We start from the raw sequence: 17,354 nt of genomic DNA on the forward strand, positions 1-17,354 counted from the left end.
CATTCTGCAACATCTTCAAAAATACATTTTCACCCAGATGGGAATTTTAATAGTGACATTTGAATATTATGAATTCCCAAAGTCACATATATAAAAATGTACAAAGGCAATAAAGAAAACGTGAAATATGTATTTTTGTACTTAGAAGTTTTTGTTTTTGTTTTTTAAAGAATCATAGAGTAGGTGTACCTCCTAAGAACTTTGCGAAGGAGGCTGTGAAATCACTATAGGGGTTCAAAGACTCAGGAATGGAAACCATTTCAGTTAGATGGATAAAGTAATGGCAAGCCAGATTACAGTTCCCTTAAGGGTTAGTAGCTCCTAGATGTTTGTCATAGATTTGTAAATGTTTATTGTTGATGTGCAGAAAATTCATTATGGAGTCTTCAAATAAGTATTGGCTTCAAATATGTATTAACTTGCAGTTGACTTGCCATGGTGAACTGTAGGCTAAAGATTCATCTCGCAGCAGCTTTCTGTTTTCTACTCTCCTGAAGAAAGGATAGTGAAGCCTTAGGAGCAATCAAACTGCTCTGAAATGTTTTCAGAAAGATTAAACTATAATACCTAATTTTAAGAAGCAACGTTTCAAACACCAGATAAAGTCTTGAAACCCAGCTTGCTTCACCATGTAACAAAATTATGACTCATTTCAGTAAGAACGTGCTTTTTTAGTAAGAAAAAAAATGCTTTCTGAGCTAAGTTTGAACAGCTAGGGCACTTGGGACACTCACAAACCCAGTCAGCAGAAGTCTCAAACTCCTAAAAGATTAAAGGCAAAATAAATTGGTGTGCATTGAGAATGAAAAGAAAAAAAAAATCCCCAAGGGTACTGATTTATAAACAGAAGTAACGCTAAAACTCCCCTGAAATCCCCCAGTTGCCAATCCTTATAAATTCAACACTTCGCACTTTCCTCCTTTGGGAACATGTAAGGAGGTAACAGGAATGCCTTTGCTGACTTACAGCTGGTAAAACTTCAAACTACGCCCACCAACAGCACTGACTTCATGTAGTTCAGTGGTTCTCAACTTTCTTAATGCTTGCAACCCTTTAATACAGTTCCTCAAGTTGTGGTGACCCCCAACCTTAACATTATTTTCATTGCTACTTCATAACTGTAATTTTGCTACTGTTATGAATCATAATGTAAATATCTGATATGCAGGATATCTGATATATGACCCTTGTGAACAGGTCTTTAGACCCACCAGATGAGTCGAGACCCACTGATTGAGAAACGCTGGTTTAGCTTTTAAAGTCATGAGTGCAAACGTGGGTTTTCCTGGGAACTGCTAGGGGCTGGTTGTTTGGGATCCAGTAGGTATGTCCAGCAGGTGTGTGATGCGGAATCTGAGGGCACTATGCAGGAGGCAGAGGTGCCAGTGGTGGGCACCGCCTGGGGTGGGTGGGGCCGGGGCGTGTGTCTAAGTGAGGGAGGAAGGGCCTGTGACAAAACGTAGGTGGTGTGTGGGCTGCAGGATCTGGGAGGAGAGTGAAAAGGAGCCTGGGGCCCTATTTGTCAAAGGCTGCAGCCATAGGTCGGCTTGTATTTTAGAATCCTTTGCCACTTATTAGTGAATTTAAGATGTCCCTTTAAAACTAAAAGTGGAAAGGTAGACACAGTCAAACATCTTTGGGGGGAAAAAAAAGTATGTTCCCATTCTCTAGTCAACCGGTCATCCTTCAATCGCCTTGTTGGCGGGGGAGGGGGCAGGGGGTAAGCAATTTAAACTCTTCTTCTAGGTGGGGGTGGAGGCATTTAAACCTGGGGGAGGGGTGGTGCTGGAACCTGCGGAGTGGCGCGACCGCGTTGCGGCTGCTGCAGCCCCCAGAAAGCCGTATCAGCGAGACCGGGCGTGGGTCGGCGCCACCCGGACCAACGAGCGGGGTTTGCACAGGAAAAGGCGCCGCGGTGGGCCCGGGCCACCCCTCCCCAGCTCGGGCTCTCTGCCCGCCCGCCCGCTCGCCCGCCGTCCCAGCCTCGCTACGCGCCAGGAGCAGCACCGCGGCGCGAGAGGCGACTAGGAGCGGCGACCAGGCGGGCTGCAGTTCGGGCGACCGCGGAGGCGGCGGGCAGGGCGCGTGCGCACTGCAGGGGCGCCAGATTTGGCGGGAGGGGGAGTGTCCAAAGCTCTTTGTTTGATGGCATCTGTTTACAGAGTTACACTTTAATATCAACCTGTTTCCTCCTCCTCCTTCTCCTCCTCCTCCTCCGTGACCTCCTTCTCCTCCCCTTTCTCCTAAGAAACTTCGCCCCGGCCGTGCGGAGCGCCGCTGCGCAGCCGGGGAAGGACTCAGGCAAGGCGGAGGGCAGCGGGAGGCGGCAACCGGTGCGGTCCCCGGGGCTCTTGGCGGAGCCCCGGCCCGCCTCACCATGGCCCGGAGACCCCGGCACAGGTAACGGGGAGCCTGGGCGGGCGGCCTTGGGCAAGGGCGCGCGGGGATCCAGGCACCTGGGAGCAGGTGGGAATTCCGTCCCAGATCGTTTGCGGGGTTGTCAATCCGTACCTTGGTGGCAGAAGCCACTCTGGAGACGGATGAATGGAAAACTGAGAGAAGTGCACCGGCACGGTGGGAAGCATGCCCAGACTCTTTTTTCTTTTCTTTTCTTTCTTTCCTTTTCTTTTCTTTCTTTCTTTCTTTCTTTCTTTCTTTTTTTTTTTTTTTTTGCAAGTTGCATGGGGATGTATTTCTCTTTGGGGGAGAAATTTAAAAATTAAAATAAAAAAAAAGGCACGTTTTCAGCCAAGGATAGAACGGTTCCACCAGACCCGGGGAACCCACCAGGTGTTTGGCTTGATGCCCCGAGTGTCGGCGAGGGAGTAGCAGCCTAATTGCTGGATGCATTGAGATGTTTTTGCACTTGGAGTTGAAGAGCATATGGCAGATATAGGAAAAGGCCGGATTGTTTAGTGGCTGCAGGTAGTTCATTTAAATTTCATTCATTCATTATGGATGCAAGAAAGGTGTCAACGGACAGGCTGCTGCAAAGATTTTAGGGGTATAAAATGGGTTTGCAGATTGTTTCAAACCCTGTTTTTGAAGATTCGAGTACTTGTTCTGGGAGAGGCTTTTATTTCTACTGCAAACATTACACGCGCCCGGGTCGCACATGTCACCGCACTCGTTGGGGTGATGGGTGCAATCCTTTTCCATTTTAGCCTCATGTTTGGGAAGAGAGATCAGAAACAGAAGGGAGCGCTGATCCGAACTGTCAGTTGCTAGCAGCTTAGGTCCTGCGGGGCCTGGGATTTCCCGAGGACACACCAGGGTCCCAGCAAGCAACGGATGCAGGGGGTTGACTCGGTGGCAGTCGTCGCTGGGCGCAAAGTGCTCGAGACTAGAGGCACCCAAGGCAACTGCAGTGTCCCCGGGGCTACTTCGCCGCGGCTCTTCTCCTGGCTGGAGAGAGAGAGTTCCAGGCGCCCCTCGCACACGTGGACGCAGCTCAGGTCGCCGCTGCTCCAGCTGCCTTAGGTAGCCCGCCTATGGCAAGGCCACCGGACCACCCTTCTGGACGACCACAGAGAGAAGACTCTGGCAAACAACACATACACACACACACACACACACACACACACACACACACACACACACACACACACACACACGCCATCCTTGGAGACTATCCTCCCGCCTTTCCACGGGTGGTTTGATTTTTGCTAAACTTAATCTGTTTTTTTGGAACCAGCAGGTACTGGCCCTGCGGGGCGCGGGCTCTGGGAAGTTGCAGAGAGCGTAGGCGTGGGCCCTGCAGCGCACCCTCGGGCTGGGCCAGGAGGGGAGCGGCAACCACTGGGCATCGGAACAAGAGGGGGGTGAATTGGGGAGACCTTGGATCTTGGCTCCCAGTGCCTGGCCCCAGGCCTACTGAGCCGATCCAAGTGCCACCCCTTAAAACGTTTCGCCTTTCGCTTTTGGGACCTAAACCGACAGCACCCTGGTCACCTGTTCCGTAGAAAGCTGAAACCTGCACCGGGAGGAGGGAGTTGGGAAAGGGGTGCTCCAAGGAGGCGCGGTCCAGGCTTGGTGCCTTAAGGTTTAGTCTGTACGGGGCGTGGCCGCGCAGGTTCCCTGAGGCTCCCAGGTAGCCCTGAGGGGAGGTGGCGGGAGGGGCGGGAGCCTTGAACTTGACTGGGGGCGGGGGGGGGGGGGAGAAGAGAAACCCGACTGCGGGCTCAGAGCCGTTTCTTGCAGGGTGAGCGTCAACTCGGCAGGGATTATTAACCAGGTCAGCGAAATGAGTCTGAACCCCTTTTCTAGAATCATGTAGCGGTCACAGGCACTTCCTCCGGTTCCCCTCCCTTTTCCCAACCCCCAGCAACTCTTTTTCGTTTCTTTGCACAGTTTGTTTCCTTGATAGAATGTAATATTCATAGTTGTACTCTTGTAACCACACAGGCTCTCGCAGGTGGAGGAGTTGAGAGCATCTAGCTTGACATCAGCCTTTGAAAGTCCTTTGACTGTTGGGTCTGAGATCTTGTCAGAGCAGATAAAGGAAAAGTTATTTCAGGTCCTTTGTCGAAATTAATCATGCTACTGAAGCGACCAGGTCATTTTAGAGCAAGGAAATCGCATGCAAATTCTCGAAGGCGAGCCCCTTGCCAATGCTGGACTCGCCCTACTGCCTCTTATAGCCCTTCAGGAGCTGCAAGTCACCCCCAACACTTTGGCTTTGCACATCGGCTCAGTGCTTGCTTTTAAAGACGCCTGGAAGACAGTGGAGACAAGCGTTCTGGAAAGTACCTTATAAAATAGAATCCACGGCCTAATGTATAAGACAAGATCTACGAGAGGAAGAGAAATTTGTCTAAGTCAAACAACTGGGTTCAGACAGAACTAAGGTTGGCAGAGCTTTGCTTCTAGAACCCTGGTCCTGTGAGCACAGTTCTCCCTCACCTGACTGTCGACTGCCCCCTGTGGGCGACTGAGTATGTTGCTTGTTTTTAGTTTAAGCTTTGACTAGAGAAAAACCCAATTGTTTATTTGCTTGGAAAAATGTCCACAGTTCTGAAAGCGACATCTCCTGATCTCACCAAACCCAAAAGGCTAATCTAATCAGAATTAAGTCTGTAGCTCCGCTTTCAGATCCCATTGGCTTTCTTGGTATCCCTGATACTTCCCGGAAGGTTGCTTCATTTGGAAGGCTTTCCAAGGAGTTACATAGCAAAAGGGAATTGTCACCCAAAGATGCTGATTTACAGTTCTGGCCTTATAATTTTCTTTCTTTATTTTTGACTTTATAACACCGTGTTATATATGAAAGGGGAATTTTTAATTATCATTGCTCAGAAGTTATTTACTGTCTCATGTTTACTGTAGGAAACATAACTGTTCTTGGTTCAAAGAACAGTTGACACTAAGTGGAAAAAAATGATTGCACATCATGAATACAGTTTAGTGGGATTTTTTTGTGATGTTATTTTAAGGGTAGATCATATCCTGCCACCATGCACCTTGCTGCCCAAAATAATAGTTTTAAGTGATGAGAATCACTATTCAGGCATTTGGTAAACACTTTTGCTTAACTTGTAGGGGGCTGGAAATATACATTTAGTGAGTTAGTTCTGGAAGACAAAACCTATTATGAATATAACTTTGCTTTTAAAAGTAATTGTCATATGATAGTTTTTTGATGGGCTTTTCGGGTTTACAATGGTGAACTTTAGTGAAGTTGTTAAGTATATAATTTTTCATACCTTAAGTTTTATAGAGAATGATAACTAAAACTAGACTGCAAAATTACTCTATTCCGTGTATGGTAAGTTTGGAGTTACTTCAGCAGTCATCAGAATTCACAGTGTTACTCAACTCAGTAAAAGAAAAGGCTGTTTTGAAAACAGTAATTGTTTTAACCTGTAGATTTCTCTGGGGGAACCCCTTGGTTTTTAATTAGGTACATTGTAAGATATTTTAGACACCATTCAGTCAGAGACAGAGAAAACAAGAGTAAGTAGGATTCTGACTAGTCAGTACCCTAGTAGTAATGTGCTTAGTTACTCTGGAAACAGTATTGTAAACATAGCCACAGGTTGGGTCCACCAGACCTTGAGTTTTGAATGATTTGCTATTCATGTTAATCACAAAACAGTTTGATGGCTGTATCCTTTCCCCAGTTTTGAAACCTTTCCTGATTAATTTTTTTCTAATATTATGGACTTTTAAGAAATGATCACAATAATGCTTTTGAATGTATTCTGTCTTGCTTTTCTTTTATTATTATTTTAACAGAACACCAGCTCTATTAGGACATAAATGACTGGTTAGTTGTGTTCAGAAACTATTTAAATGATTTCACATATGCCAAAGAGTTTGAGTATGCACTTATATAAAGGACATGGGCTCTTGTTCCTTTTATTGTCCTTAGGCGTCCATTGGTTGGGAGGGTGCCAGATGTGTAACTTGTCACTGGTCTAACAGTAACAGCAGGTTCAAACATGCAGAGCAATAGAAAGTGCCAGGGCTCCTGGTGTCTCTGTGGATACCAGTAACAGCAGAACCAGTTTACAAACACTACAGCAGCAGAATGCAGAAAACAACCTCATTGCGCAAGTTTGCAGAGTTTTGTCCTTGTAGACTTTGGAAGGCACACTGCAGAGTTTTGGTGTGAGTTTCGTAATCCAACAGTTTAGATCCAATGCTTTCAGCCCATGTCTGTCCATTCTTATCTCTGCAGCATATACAGTAGCGATGAGGACGATGAAGACATTGAGATGTGTGACCATGATTATGACGGGCTGCTTCCCAAATCAGGAAAGCGTCACTTGGGGAAAACTAGGTGGACCAGGGAAGAGGTAATTAGTCAATTTTATCAAAACATAGAAAAAAAAAAGTAGAGTCTGTAGTTGGTGGAAACAGAAATTTTAACTAAGCTACATGTGCTCATCTGAAGACTCTTGGAGGGTTTAGCCTGGCATGCCGAACAGAATGTTCCCCTGTCACCTCTGCCAGTATGTTCCGTCTGTTATCTGTTTCCAAATCATTTGTTGTTCTTTGAATGTTCTCAGTCTTCCCCTTTATGCTTTGCCTGTTGGTTTCTCATTCCAGAGCCCCACCACTTCTTATTCTTTTCATTATATCTGAACACATCGTATGTCCTGTAAAACTATTACTGGCTGCCATCGTTAAGGTTGAATGCACTCTCTTGTGTAATCATGCCACTGAATGCATGCTTGGCTTTCTTGATGTTGTTATATGTATGTCTTTCCCAACACACAGCAAATCTCTTGAGGGTTGGGACTAAAGTGTCTCTTCATCTTTGTGTTCCTTGAACCCCAAATCACTAAAATGTAGGATAGTAACAAATGTTCTCTGGATAAATTAATTAGACCTATGTATATGAAAGATTATTCTAAAGACATCCAGTAATGGGTGAGGATATGGCCACTTCTTTCAAGAGCAAAATCATTAATGTGAAGCATAATTAGTTATGAAGAAAGGTTTCTTCTTCTTTACTGAACTATGGAATTCATTGTGGTCTAAAATCTGGAGTTCCTGAGAGCAGGTAGACAAGACTCCTGGGTCGGGGGGAGGGGCACCTAGGAAATGCATGGTCCACTTATCAAGATCAGGCCCTTGGCTTCTGCTTTGGGATATGGGAGTTCTGTTGTCAATCATGGTTTCCCAGTTCCTGTCTGTCTTGGCATTCATTATGCGTGAATGGTATCTTTGCAGAAACCTATGAAAACTGTTTAGAAAGGCATGTGTGATCTGGTAGGATGGTGTCCACCAGTGTATGAGCTGATAGAGCCAACTGCCTGAGAATGTTTAGTGTCTTCTAGATTCTAATATATTTGGTCATTCATAAATTCTGAACATATTGATACAAAGCCTTAGTGACTTTACTGAATTAAATACACACCTTTGAGTGAAATATGTAAAATATCTTTGGCTTTTATATGAAAAAGGTTGAACTAATGGGAAATCATATCACTCAACAATCTTATCTCTTATTATGGTTGAATAGGCAACTAAATTTAACATTGGAATTCAGTTTTCCCCATTCAGTAAAAGTGTCAACAGTTACCATCTATTAAACACTAACACATGCCAGGCTTCGCTGTTTTGCATAATGGTATTGTGTAATCTCTAGATAACTTTGTTGATACTGCCATTCCTATTTCATAGATGACAATATGAATCTGTTTATATAACTATTCAACAGCTGTGTCAAAGTAAAAGCTTTAGTGTGCCAGTGTGCCTCTAAGTAAATCTATGCTCAGACAAGTATATTACATTAATACTGGGTTTATTTGGATGCTTTTGAAAGCTATTTTTTTCTGGGTTGGATCATGAGCTTGGTTCCTTTGTTCATTATAACTTGGACAGAGCTATTCAGTAAGCAACTGATATCCTAGGATTGTCTTTAAATGCCTTAGGATGAAAAGTTGAAGAAGCTGGTGGAGCAGAATGGAACAGATGACTGGAAAGTGATTGCCAATTATCTGCCTGTAAGTTAGCTATTACTTCTTTCTGGGCAGTGTATTAAAATACTATGTATTTGTTCATGTAGACATAGGGGGAGAGACCCATCCATATTTTTATTTCTGACTACACAGCATATAATTGAGGTTTCTAAATATACTATCAAGAGACTTTGGGTTGTTTTTTTTTTTTTTCAAAAATTTCTTCTTGCTTTGTTTTAATTTACCCTGATAACATAAGTTAACATTCTGATGGGTTGCTACAAGGTAAAATTTTAAAGTTGGTATTTTCTCCAAGTTAGCTTCTAAATTCCCCCATTTTTATCCAAAAAATATTGTTTTGTATATGTATTTCAAATTTGAGAGTGCCTTTTGACTTATATGATGAGTTGGGAGCCTAGGATTCCTTTATAGTCCTTCTGGTCTGGCCACAGGGTGGCCGCCCTGCCCTCTCTATTACTATTGTTTCCTACCTTTCCATGTTTCCATCAGTTCCAAACACTATTAGCTGATAGAGCTTCCTAAACTGCAGCTATTCCTAACTAGCAGCAGTCTGCTTGCCTAGGGTGGCTGAGTCCCTGGGTTTTTGATCTCCTGCATCACGAAAACAAACAACAATTAAACAAAGCCCCACCATTTTGACAGATTCTCACACAGTCAATGAACTGCCTTGATCCGATACCCAAAGGCTCGCCTGTCTGGTCTGAACTTATGGTTCCACTGTTCTCTCCTCCACTACACCCTCTGTTTCCTACTTCCTCCCCACAAGTAGGGTTGGTTGTATTCATTTCTGCTTTTTTTCTTCTGGGTTTTTCTTCCTGGTGATTTCACCCCCTAGAACATTTTTTTTGTTGTTTTGGCTTTCTTTCTTTCTTTCTTTCTTTCTTTCTTTCTTTCTTTCTTTCTTTCTTGCTTGCTTGCTTGCTTGCTTGCTTGCTTTCTTTGCTTTCTTGCTTTCTTGCTTTTGCTTCTCCAGTTAAAAGTTCTGAGCATCCTCCAGAAGCCATATCAAGAGCTCCTGGATGCCTCTGAAGGAAGCAGTGTCTCATTTTAAAGGGTCCTTCTCTCCTCAACCTGAACAGCACTTTACTTTAGTCTCTTGCAGATCAATTCATTTCAGCCTTCTGTGATAATCAGCTCTGTGTTTATCTTTTTCTTCTTCTAAGATTGTAAGCTCCTAGAAAGTGAGAAGCTTTATTTGTTTTGTTTTGTTTTCATTCCTCTTAAATATAAGTGCTTTGTGGTCCAGAGCTAAGCATCTCTTGGTTTGAATGGGAGGCACTTTAGTTCTTCCAATTGGGTTTTCATTGAAGCCTGGCAATTTGGAATCTCTAGCACATCTTAAGATACAAACCACAGTCTTGAGTTAAGTTAAGTTGGCATATATGTGTGCAATAAGACATTGACACAGCTATTCCCTTCATGAGTCACAGACTCCAATTTTAGATGCAACTTGGATATAGTCTTTAGTCTGTAAGCAGTGTGGGATAGCTGGGCTCTCTGTACATGACTTTAAATGTTCCTGGATGTTTGCACTATGTATTGTTCACATATAATTCATATTGAATAAAGTTTTCATGTGCTCATCACATTTTATCTTTGTGATGGTGCGTACTTTATCTAGAACCGGACAGATGTGCAGTGCCAACACCGATGGCAGAAAGTGTTAAACCCTGAACTCATCAAGGGTCCCTGGACCAAAGAAGAAGATCAGAGAGTAAGTTCTGTTTCCATTAGATGTGTGAATTGTAGTTAAGAATATTTCTAAAACATGCTTTCACCCCCAAGGAAGCAATGTGAATGTACAGAGAGTAAAGGGCTTGCTCCCACATAATGTCCAGTGGGTAAAAGCAGATTTCTTTTTAGTTCTCCAAAGATCTTAACATTGAAGCTTGATGATACTGACTCATTCTGTAACATTAAAACACAGATTATTTTTGTGTTTATCTGAAGGTGATAGAGCTGGTACAGAAATACGGTCCGAAACGTTGGTCTGTTATTGCCAAGCACTTAAAAGGGAGAATTGGAAAACAATGTAGGGAGAGGTGGCATAACCACTTGAATCCAGAAGTTAAGAAAACCTCCTGGACAGAAGAGGAAGACAGAATTATTTACCAGGCACACAAGAGACTGGGGAACAGATGGGCAGAAATCGCAAAGCTACTGCCTGGACGGTAATACTTTGTCAAAAAATACATTGATTGGGAAGAGCAAGGGGGTGGTCATGGGACATTCTAAGTGGGTGAATGAATTCCGTTCTATCAATTGTAAGCATTTTATTAGATAAACTAGAACCACCCAGTTTAGAAAGGGAAAAGAGATCTTGGAATTTGTTTTATTGAGCACAGTTATTGTCACCTCAGTGGTGAGTCCTTGGCCAACCAAGCCTTTTATCCTCAACCTTCACTTCTCTGTTTGCAAAGTAGCTAATAATATGTCTCATGAGATAATGTTAGGATCAAGTAAAAAGAATGTCAAAGCATTTTGTAACCTGAAAAACTCTAGATACCTGGAAGGAAACTAAAGACACATAGATTGTTTTGGTCCCAGCTGTTGAATGACCAGCAATCATTTTGGTCATTCCGCTGTAGTAATATCCACAATGAGGAAATAACACCTCATTGTGCCATTTGGTTACTATTTTTCCCAGTGACTGAAAAAAGGCTATACGTGTAGAATGATCTTGCCTATTTCCAGATTTTATCTAATTTCACTGTCATGTCTTCCTTTTACTGAACAAGACAGGAAAATGACTTTTTTTTTTTTTTGGTTTTTCGAGACAGGGTTTCTCTGTATTGCTTTGGAGGCTATCCTGGAACTCACTCTGGAGACCAGGCTGGCTTCAGACTCACAGAGATCTGCCTGCCTCTGCCTTCCGAGTGCTGGGATTAAAGGCGTGTGCCACCAACGCCCAGCGAAAATGACCCCTTGGTGAAAGATAATTATGACAGCTCGTCTTTGACCCATTGTCTATATTTAAATATTATGTATGTAGGTGATTTTTATCTATTTTTGAGAAATACTTGCACTCTAAATTTTAAAATAAAAACATATTAGAAGTATTTTTATTCTTGAGCTTCTTTGCCCCTGAGGTGGAGGAAGGATTGTTTCAGAGATAGTTTATTTAGTATTTCCCATAGTTGCACCGAAGCATCTCCCCCCTTGTGGCTTGAGAGCTTCAAGGAGTCATGGATCTGGTCAAAGGAGATCTTTCCTCCCATGTGGCCTCAGGATATGCTTTTGACTTTTCTAAAAATTAAAGGGGCACCTGAACTTCCTCTTTTTTAACACACATTTCCCCACCCCCATGGAAATAGCAAAAAGAAGTCTTGAATGTTTTTTTTTTTCTTTTTTTGAGAAGAGCAACTTTTCCTGAGAGTAGAAAGAGTTTATAGTAGACACTTTGCAATTTGAAACTATAGTAGGCAGCACACGCCTGTAATCCCAGCACTCAGGAGGTAGAGGCCGAAAGGCCTGGAATTCAAGGCTAGTCCAGACTACCACCCTGTCTCAGGAAAATAACCGCGACCCTGACTAAAAGACAGAAAATATGCTGGGACTAGCGTCTTTCATTTGGGATCCTGTTGAGGCTGATGGAGAATGTCATTACTGAATTATCCACTCTCTTCTTTGTCTTGTTATAAGAATAATGGGAGTGGTTTCCAAAAGTTTAGAGTTTTTTTTTTTTCTCAAACTTTGTACATAAAGTTATGAGAGGTAAAGAGTGGGCACTGGGGCTGTGTCATTGCTGTGTTCCCAAGCTTGGCTAAGTCCCCACTGTGGTACTTGACCCTGCTAAGTCACAATTAAAGGACTTTATAACTGCTGGGACTTTAAGTTGTAGTAAAGTCCAGTAGCACATGAATGGTCAGACCCTAGAGAAGGGTTATTCTTTTGAGCATCCACCCTTATCAAGGAGTCAAAATGCTAAAAAGAAAACAAAATTTGCATAACACTCAAAACATCCCAGATTGCAGTAGTAAGAGAAATCTCCATGTTTTCAATTAGACGGCAGGGTAGAAAAGACCAAGACAATTCAAAAGAGAAAACAGCAGTTAGTGGACCCACAGAGAAGATTTCTTTTAGAAAGTTTTCTGCCAATTAAGTGTACTCTGAATTAAAACTGTGGTAAAGTTTGTATGTGGTGTATTTCCACACAGGACTGATAATGCTATCAAGAACCACTGGAATTCCACCATGCGTCGCAAGGTGGAACAGGAAGGCTACCTGCAGGAGCCTTCAAAAGCCAGCCAGCCACCAGTGGCTACTGGCTTCCAGAAGAGCAATCATTTGATGGGCTTTGCTCATGCTCCACCTTCAGCTCAGCTCTCTCCAACCGGCCAGCCATCGGTTAACAGTGACTATCCCTACTACCACATTTCCGAAGCACAAAATGTAAGCCATCACTGAGGAGAACTTAGTTGGAGCAGAAAGATAATTATGTCAGGTCCAGGTCTTAGGAAGACTTGACAGTTGTGTGCTTTCCTAGAAATGGCATGAGCGTGGTCACAGATGGTCCTCAGCTAGACCCTCTGAGGGAGGTAGGGGAGGATGCACTTGAGTCTGACTTAAGTTTCTGGAAACAAGAATGGGAAGTAGTTCATCATGAATAGAAGTAATGATTTGATTCTAACATGCCCTTCCAAATCTGATTTAAAGTTAGTTTTTGAGTGTTTAAATCCTTAAATATAATGGGTGAGTGCAGATAGGTTTATAATCCAGTATTTTTCTTTTCTGAAATAAAAAAATGGATGTAATATTACATTTAAACAGCAAAGAGGTGATAGCTAAAGTCTGAAATACAATGGGAGATTATAAATCTAATTCTGGCAATGATCTAAGAGAAAAATGTTCATTTACACATTCAGTAAATGTTTACTTTCTGACTCTGAGTCAAGGGCATTGTGACATTGATTCTGTGTCATCTTCCTTTCTCCTCATTTGAACTGGTATCATTCCTTCCTCATTTCTAGACATATCTAGGGAAGGAAATCCTTTATAATATGTAGGAGAGAAGGCTAAAGAGGAGAATATCAGAAATGCTTATCATAGAACTGATGATAAAAATGACAAAACTTAGTGGTGGTAGCACACACATTTAATCCCAGAAGGTGGATGTCTGTGAGTTTGAGGCCATTCTGGTCTCTTGAGTGAGTTTCTAGGACAGCCAGGCCTACACAGAACAGATAAAACCTGTCTCAAAGAAAAAAAAAAAAAGACTTACCCACGAATTACAAAGATCATATGCAAATGCTATGTAAAACATATTCATGAATAGCTTTTACTTGGCTCTATTGGTTTCTTCAATTTGACTACAGAATTTCCAGAAAGGTCTCCGGTGAATGAATTATCATAAAAGCTTCTGTGCTTTTTATTAAAACTAAACATTATTCTAAGACAGATATCCCCAGTGACAAACAGCTAGTGGTATCCATGTCTCCCAAAACTTCTTTCACACATCCATGAATACTTTTTTTCCATTGTTCCTTTCTCTGATTGAGGAATGCTTTCTGTTGGGATAGAAAGACCCTTTGGGCCTCTTTCCCTGCATTTCTTGAACTATTTAGCCATTTTTAAATACCTGGCTAAATTTCAAGTTAAAAGTTTTGTTTTAGTTTTTTAATCATTCAGTGAATTTTATCACCAAAGTACTTTTTCCCCTCAGTGCCATAACAAATGAGTCCCTTTGTTTTGCTTTTTTGGTCTAGGTCTCCAGTCACGTTCCATATCCTGTAGCATTGCATGTAAATATAGTCAATGTCCCTCAGCCTGCTGCTGCAGCCATACAGGTGAGATTGTCTGATGGGTAAACCCACCACTTTTAAAGAATACTTTATTTCTTTATTTCTTCCACATGAACACATATTTTACAATCTATAATAGAATGAAAAGCTAACAGCTACCATTGAGGACCTACTTTGGGCCAGCCATTTACCACTGATAGCTTCTGGAATTTCCTAATACATCTGTGAGCAGGATGGCCTCTGCTTTCTCCTTGTTGCCTTAAGTCTCATAGTACTTTGTGCAAGTCGTGGTGAATTTTGTGGGGGTGGTTCCCCACAGAGCCTCTCTAAGCTGTGTAAGGTACCTCACTCAGACCTCATCCTTTCCCTGATTCACTTATAACTCTAGAGACACTATAATGATGAAGACCCTGAGAAAGAAAAGCGAATAAAGGAATTAGAGTTGCTCCTGATGTCAACTGAGAATGAGCTGAAAGGACAGCAACCATTACCAGTAAGTGTTACCATGTGATGGGCAACTTTGTCTCCACACTCTTCTCTGGCCTGTTTCTCCTCTTCTAAAGATTGTATCAGCCAAGTTCTGTGTATCCCTGACCTGTGCTCAAACACCAGAAATTGCTGTTAATAAAAGTATTGGTCTCAGAATGTGCATTAGCTGAGTCAGAAGTAGTCTAGCTGTTTGTCTTGCAATAGGACCACAGTGTCCACTTGTGACCATCAGCATCCTCTGTTTCCTTCAAGAGAACTTTCATCAATTGAAAGACTAGGACCGATAAAATGATTGAAAAATCTGCGTTTCAGCAAAGCTTTATACACATGTAGTGCCCATTTGTGTGAGTTTTTCTTTTACTGTTATTTTCCTGGCCTGTATTTACGTATTTTATAATCTCAAATTCAATTTGATGCATACTTAGTATATACATGTTTAAAAGGAGATATATACATAAGCCACTTTAAATATTTGCGGCTATCTTTTGTTTGCATGTATGAAAGCTGTGAAGCTCATTCCTAATAGTAGTGATAGTGTGTTTCTGTATACACATACATGTCCCATAGGTGTGTGTGCATGTGTCCAGGCCAGAAATTGACATCAAGTGTCTTCCTTAATAGATCTCTAGATTAAATTTTTTAATTTAATTGTGTCTGTGTGTGCACACATGCTACCATGCTTTTTCAGAGGTAAGAGGACAACTTTCCAGAATGGATTCTTTCTTCTACCATGGGCTTTGGGCAATCAAACTTTTTTAATTGCCTATCCATCTTGCTGACCATCCATCCACCTTATATTTTGAGACAGGGTCCCATGAAACCTGGAGTTTGCCCATTTGGCTAAGCTTACCGGCCAATGAGCTCAAGGTTCTACTTGTCCTTACCCCCTCCAGCACTGGGGTTATAGAGTCAAACTGCTGTGGATGCTTGGGGATCAAATTCAGATTTTCATGCTTGCATGGCAGTCATATTTCAGACTGAGACATCTCCCCAATACCTTCGCCCCTCCCTTTTTTTTGTTCTGATGATTGAACCTAGGGCTAGAGTATTAGATAGCACTCTTCCCCTGAGTCCTCTAGCTCTAGCCCTCATGTGGGCCATTTCTGAATCCTTGATTGGGCAGCAAACTGGAAAGGCATCGTGCACTTTGGAACATATGTAGTTTGCCCCAAAAGTGAGTATGAGAGAAGTGATACCTGGTAGGGATTTTTCAGGTGAAATTTCTTTTTTGTTGTTAAATAATAAAATAACATGCATGTGGTGGTTGAACCACTTTTGAACTTTAGTTAATGTTTTGCAATTTCTCCTCTTGCGTGGTCATAAGGGGACTTCTGTTAACTTGATCTACTTTCCTAACCACATACACTCTGCAGCCCTACCTTGCATCAGTGCAACCTGTAGCCTTAAAAAAGAATAGAAGCAACAGGATATGTGCAGATAAAAGCAGCAGCTCTAACCAGCGAATCCTTTCAATGGCTTAGAATGCAAATAGGATCATTGGCAAGTCAGAGCAAACACAGGCAGTTTGCAAATTAAACTCAAATGGATTTCTAAAACACTCTAAGACTTTTGTATTTTCTAGCAGTCCCAAGGTTTTGCATTTGACTAAAATCCTAGCAACTGAAGCAATCCTGTAGGTATAAATTAGAGAGTTATTGCAAAGCTGTCAAAAAGGAAACATCTTGACAACTGCCTGGCGACCCGAGTTTGGATGTAGCAACTACTTTTTATCTTCCTCCAACAGCATCTGTCTGATACCTTGTGCAACATCATTGCTAAGTTTCTTCTTCCTTTCTTCTCCCATCCTCATTTCTACACACCCCCTTCCCAGACACAGAACCACACTTGCAGCTACCCTGGGTGGCACAGCACCTCCATTGTGGACCAGACCAGACCTCATGGAGACAGTGCACCTGTTTCCTGTTTGGGAGAACACCGCTCCACTCCTTCTCTGCCTGCAGATCCTGGCTCTCTACCTGAAGAAAGCGCCTCGCCAGCCAGGTGCATGATCGTCCACCAGGGCACCATTCTGGATAATGTTAAGAACCTCTTAGAATTTGCAGAAACACTCCAGTTTATAGATTCTGTAAGTAGAATTGCTAAGACACGTTAATGTTTCTGGAAGAGGAATTGAGAACGGATACCATAAATCATTGCCATTTTCTATAGCAAATGTGGTTTTGGCCTACATTCATGTAAAGTGAACGGACTTTAGTTTTGGCCATTCCACCTCTCTCGGCAGTCTGATTTCCTATGCTACCCACACAAAAGGCAGCTTTCCATATTTTGCCTTCCAAATGGGAATTTCTTTGAAAAATAATGAATTTCTGACTTACCAAGAAGGGCTCTGGATAAGAACTGTGTCTGAACTATTTTTAACAGAATTTCTTGTGTTTTGCTTACTTCTTTGAGTCCCTGGGAATTTTTTCTTTGCTGTTTTGGTTTTGTTGTTTTCTTTCTTTCTTTATTTTTGGACAGCACATTTGGATTTATGTTTCCTTGGAGCTTAAGACAATTTCATTGGTTCACCCAAATAAACCATCTTCAGTGAAACAAATTTAAGTTCAGCAAACACTCAGTTCCTTTCCTTGGTCTCCTAATTGGTTAAAAAAGCATTTATTGCCTACATACGGGACAGGGCTAGCTATTACCATAATGTATCTAGAAAGGTTTTCTGCTTGCTTTAAATTGCATA

General features: G+C 42.3%; 1 protein-coding gene across 6 annotated transcripts in view; it reads left to right on the forward strand.

The window, feature by feature from the left end:
• Window positions 1–2,377: 2,377 nt before the first annotated feature.
• Myb (MYB proto-oncogene, transcription factor) overlaps window positions 2,378–17,354 on the forward strand; it is a 34,779-nt gene continuing 19,802 nt past the window's right edge. For 3 of the 6 annotated variants that reach the window (XM_027401913.2, XM_027401914.2, XM_035439100.1), the window contains exons 1-9: window positions 2,378–2,400; window positions 6,680–6,797; window positions 8,382–8,453; window positions 10,051–10,143; window positions 10,380–10,600; window positions 12,587–12,821; window positions 14,135–14,215; window positions 14,559–14,663; window positions 16,491–16,745. In XM_027401913.2, coding sequence (XP_027257714.1) covers window positions 2,378–2,400; window positions 6,680–6,797; window positions 8,382–8,453; window positions 10,051–10,143; window positions 10,380–10,600; window positions 12,587–12,821; window positions 14,135–14,215; window positions 14,559–14,663; window positions 16,491–16,745 — 1,203 coding nt within the window. The remainder of the gene's footprint in view (window positions 2,401–6,679; window positions 6,798–8,381; window positions 8,454–10,050; window positions 10,144–10,379; window positions 10,601–12,586; window positions 12,822–14,134; window positions 14,216–14,558; window positions 14,664–16,490; window positions 16,746–17,354) is intronic. The other 3 variants (XM_035439098.1, XM_035439101.1, XM_035439099.1) reach the window with 3 other exon arrangements.

This window comes from Cricetulus griseus, chromosome 2, assembly GCF_003668045.3.
Source record: "Cricetulus griseus strain 17A/GY chromosome 2, alternate assembly CriGri-PICRH-1.0, whole genome shotgun sequence".
NCBI classification, from domain to species: Eukaryota; Metazoa; Chordata; class Mammalia; order Rodentia; family Cricetidae; genus Cricetulus; species Cricetulus griseus.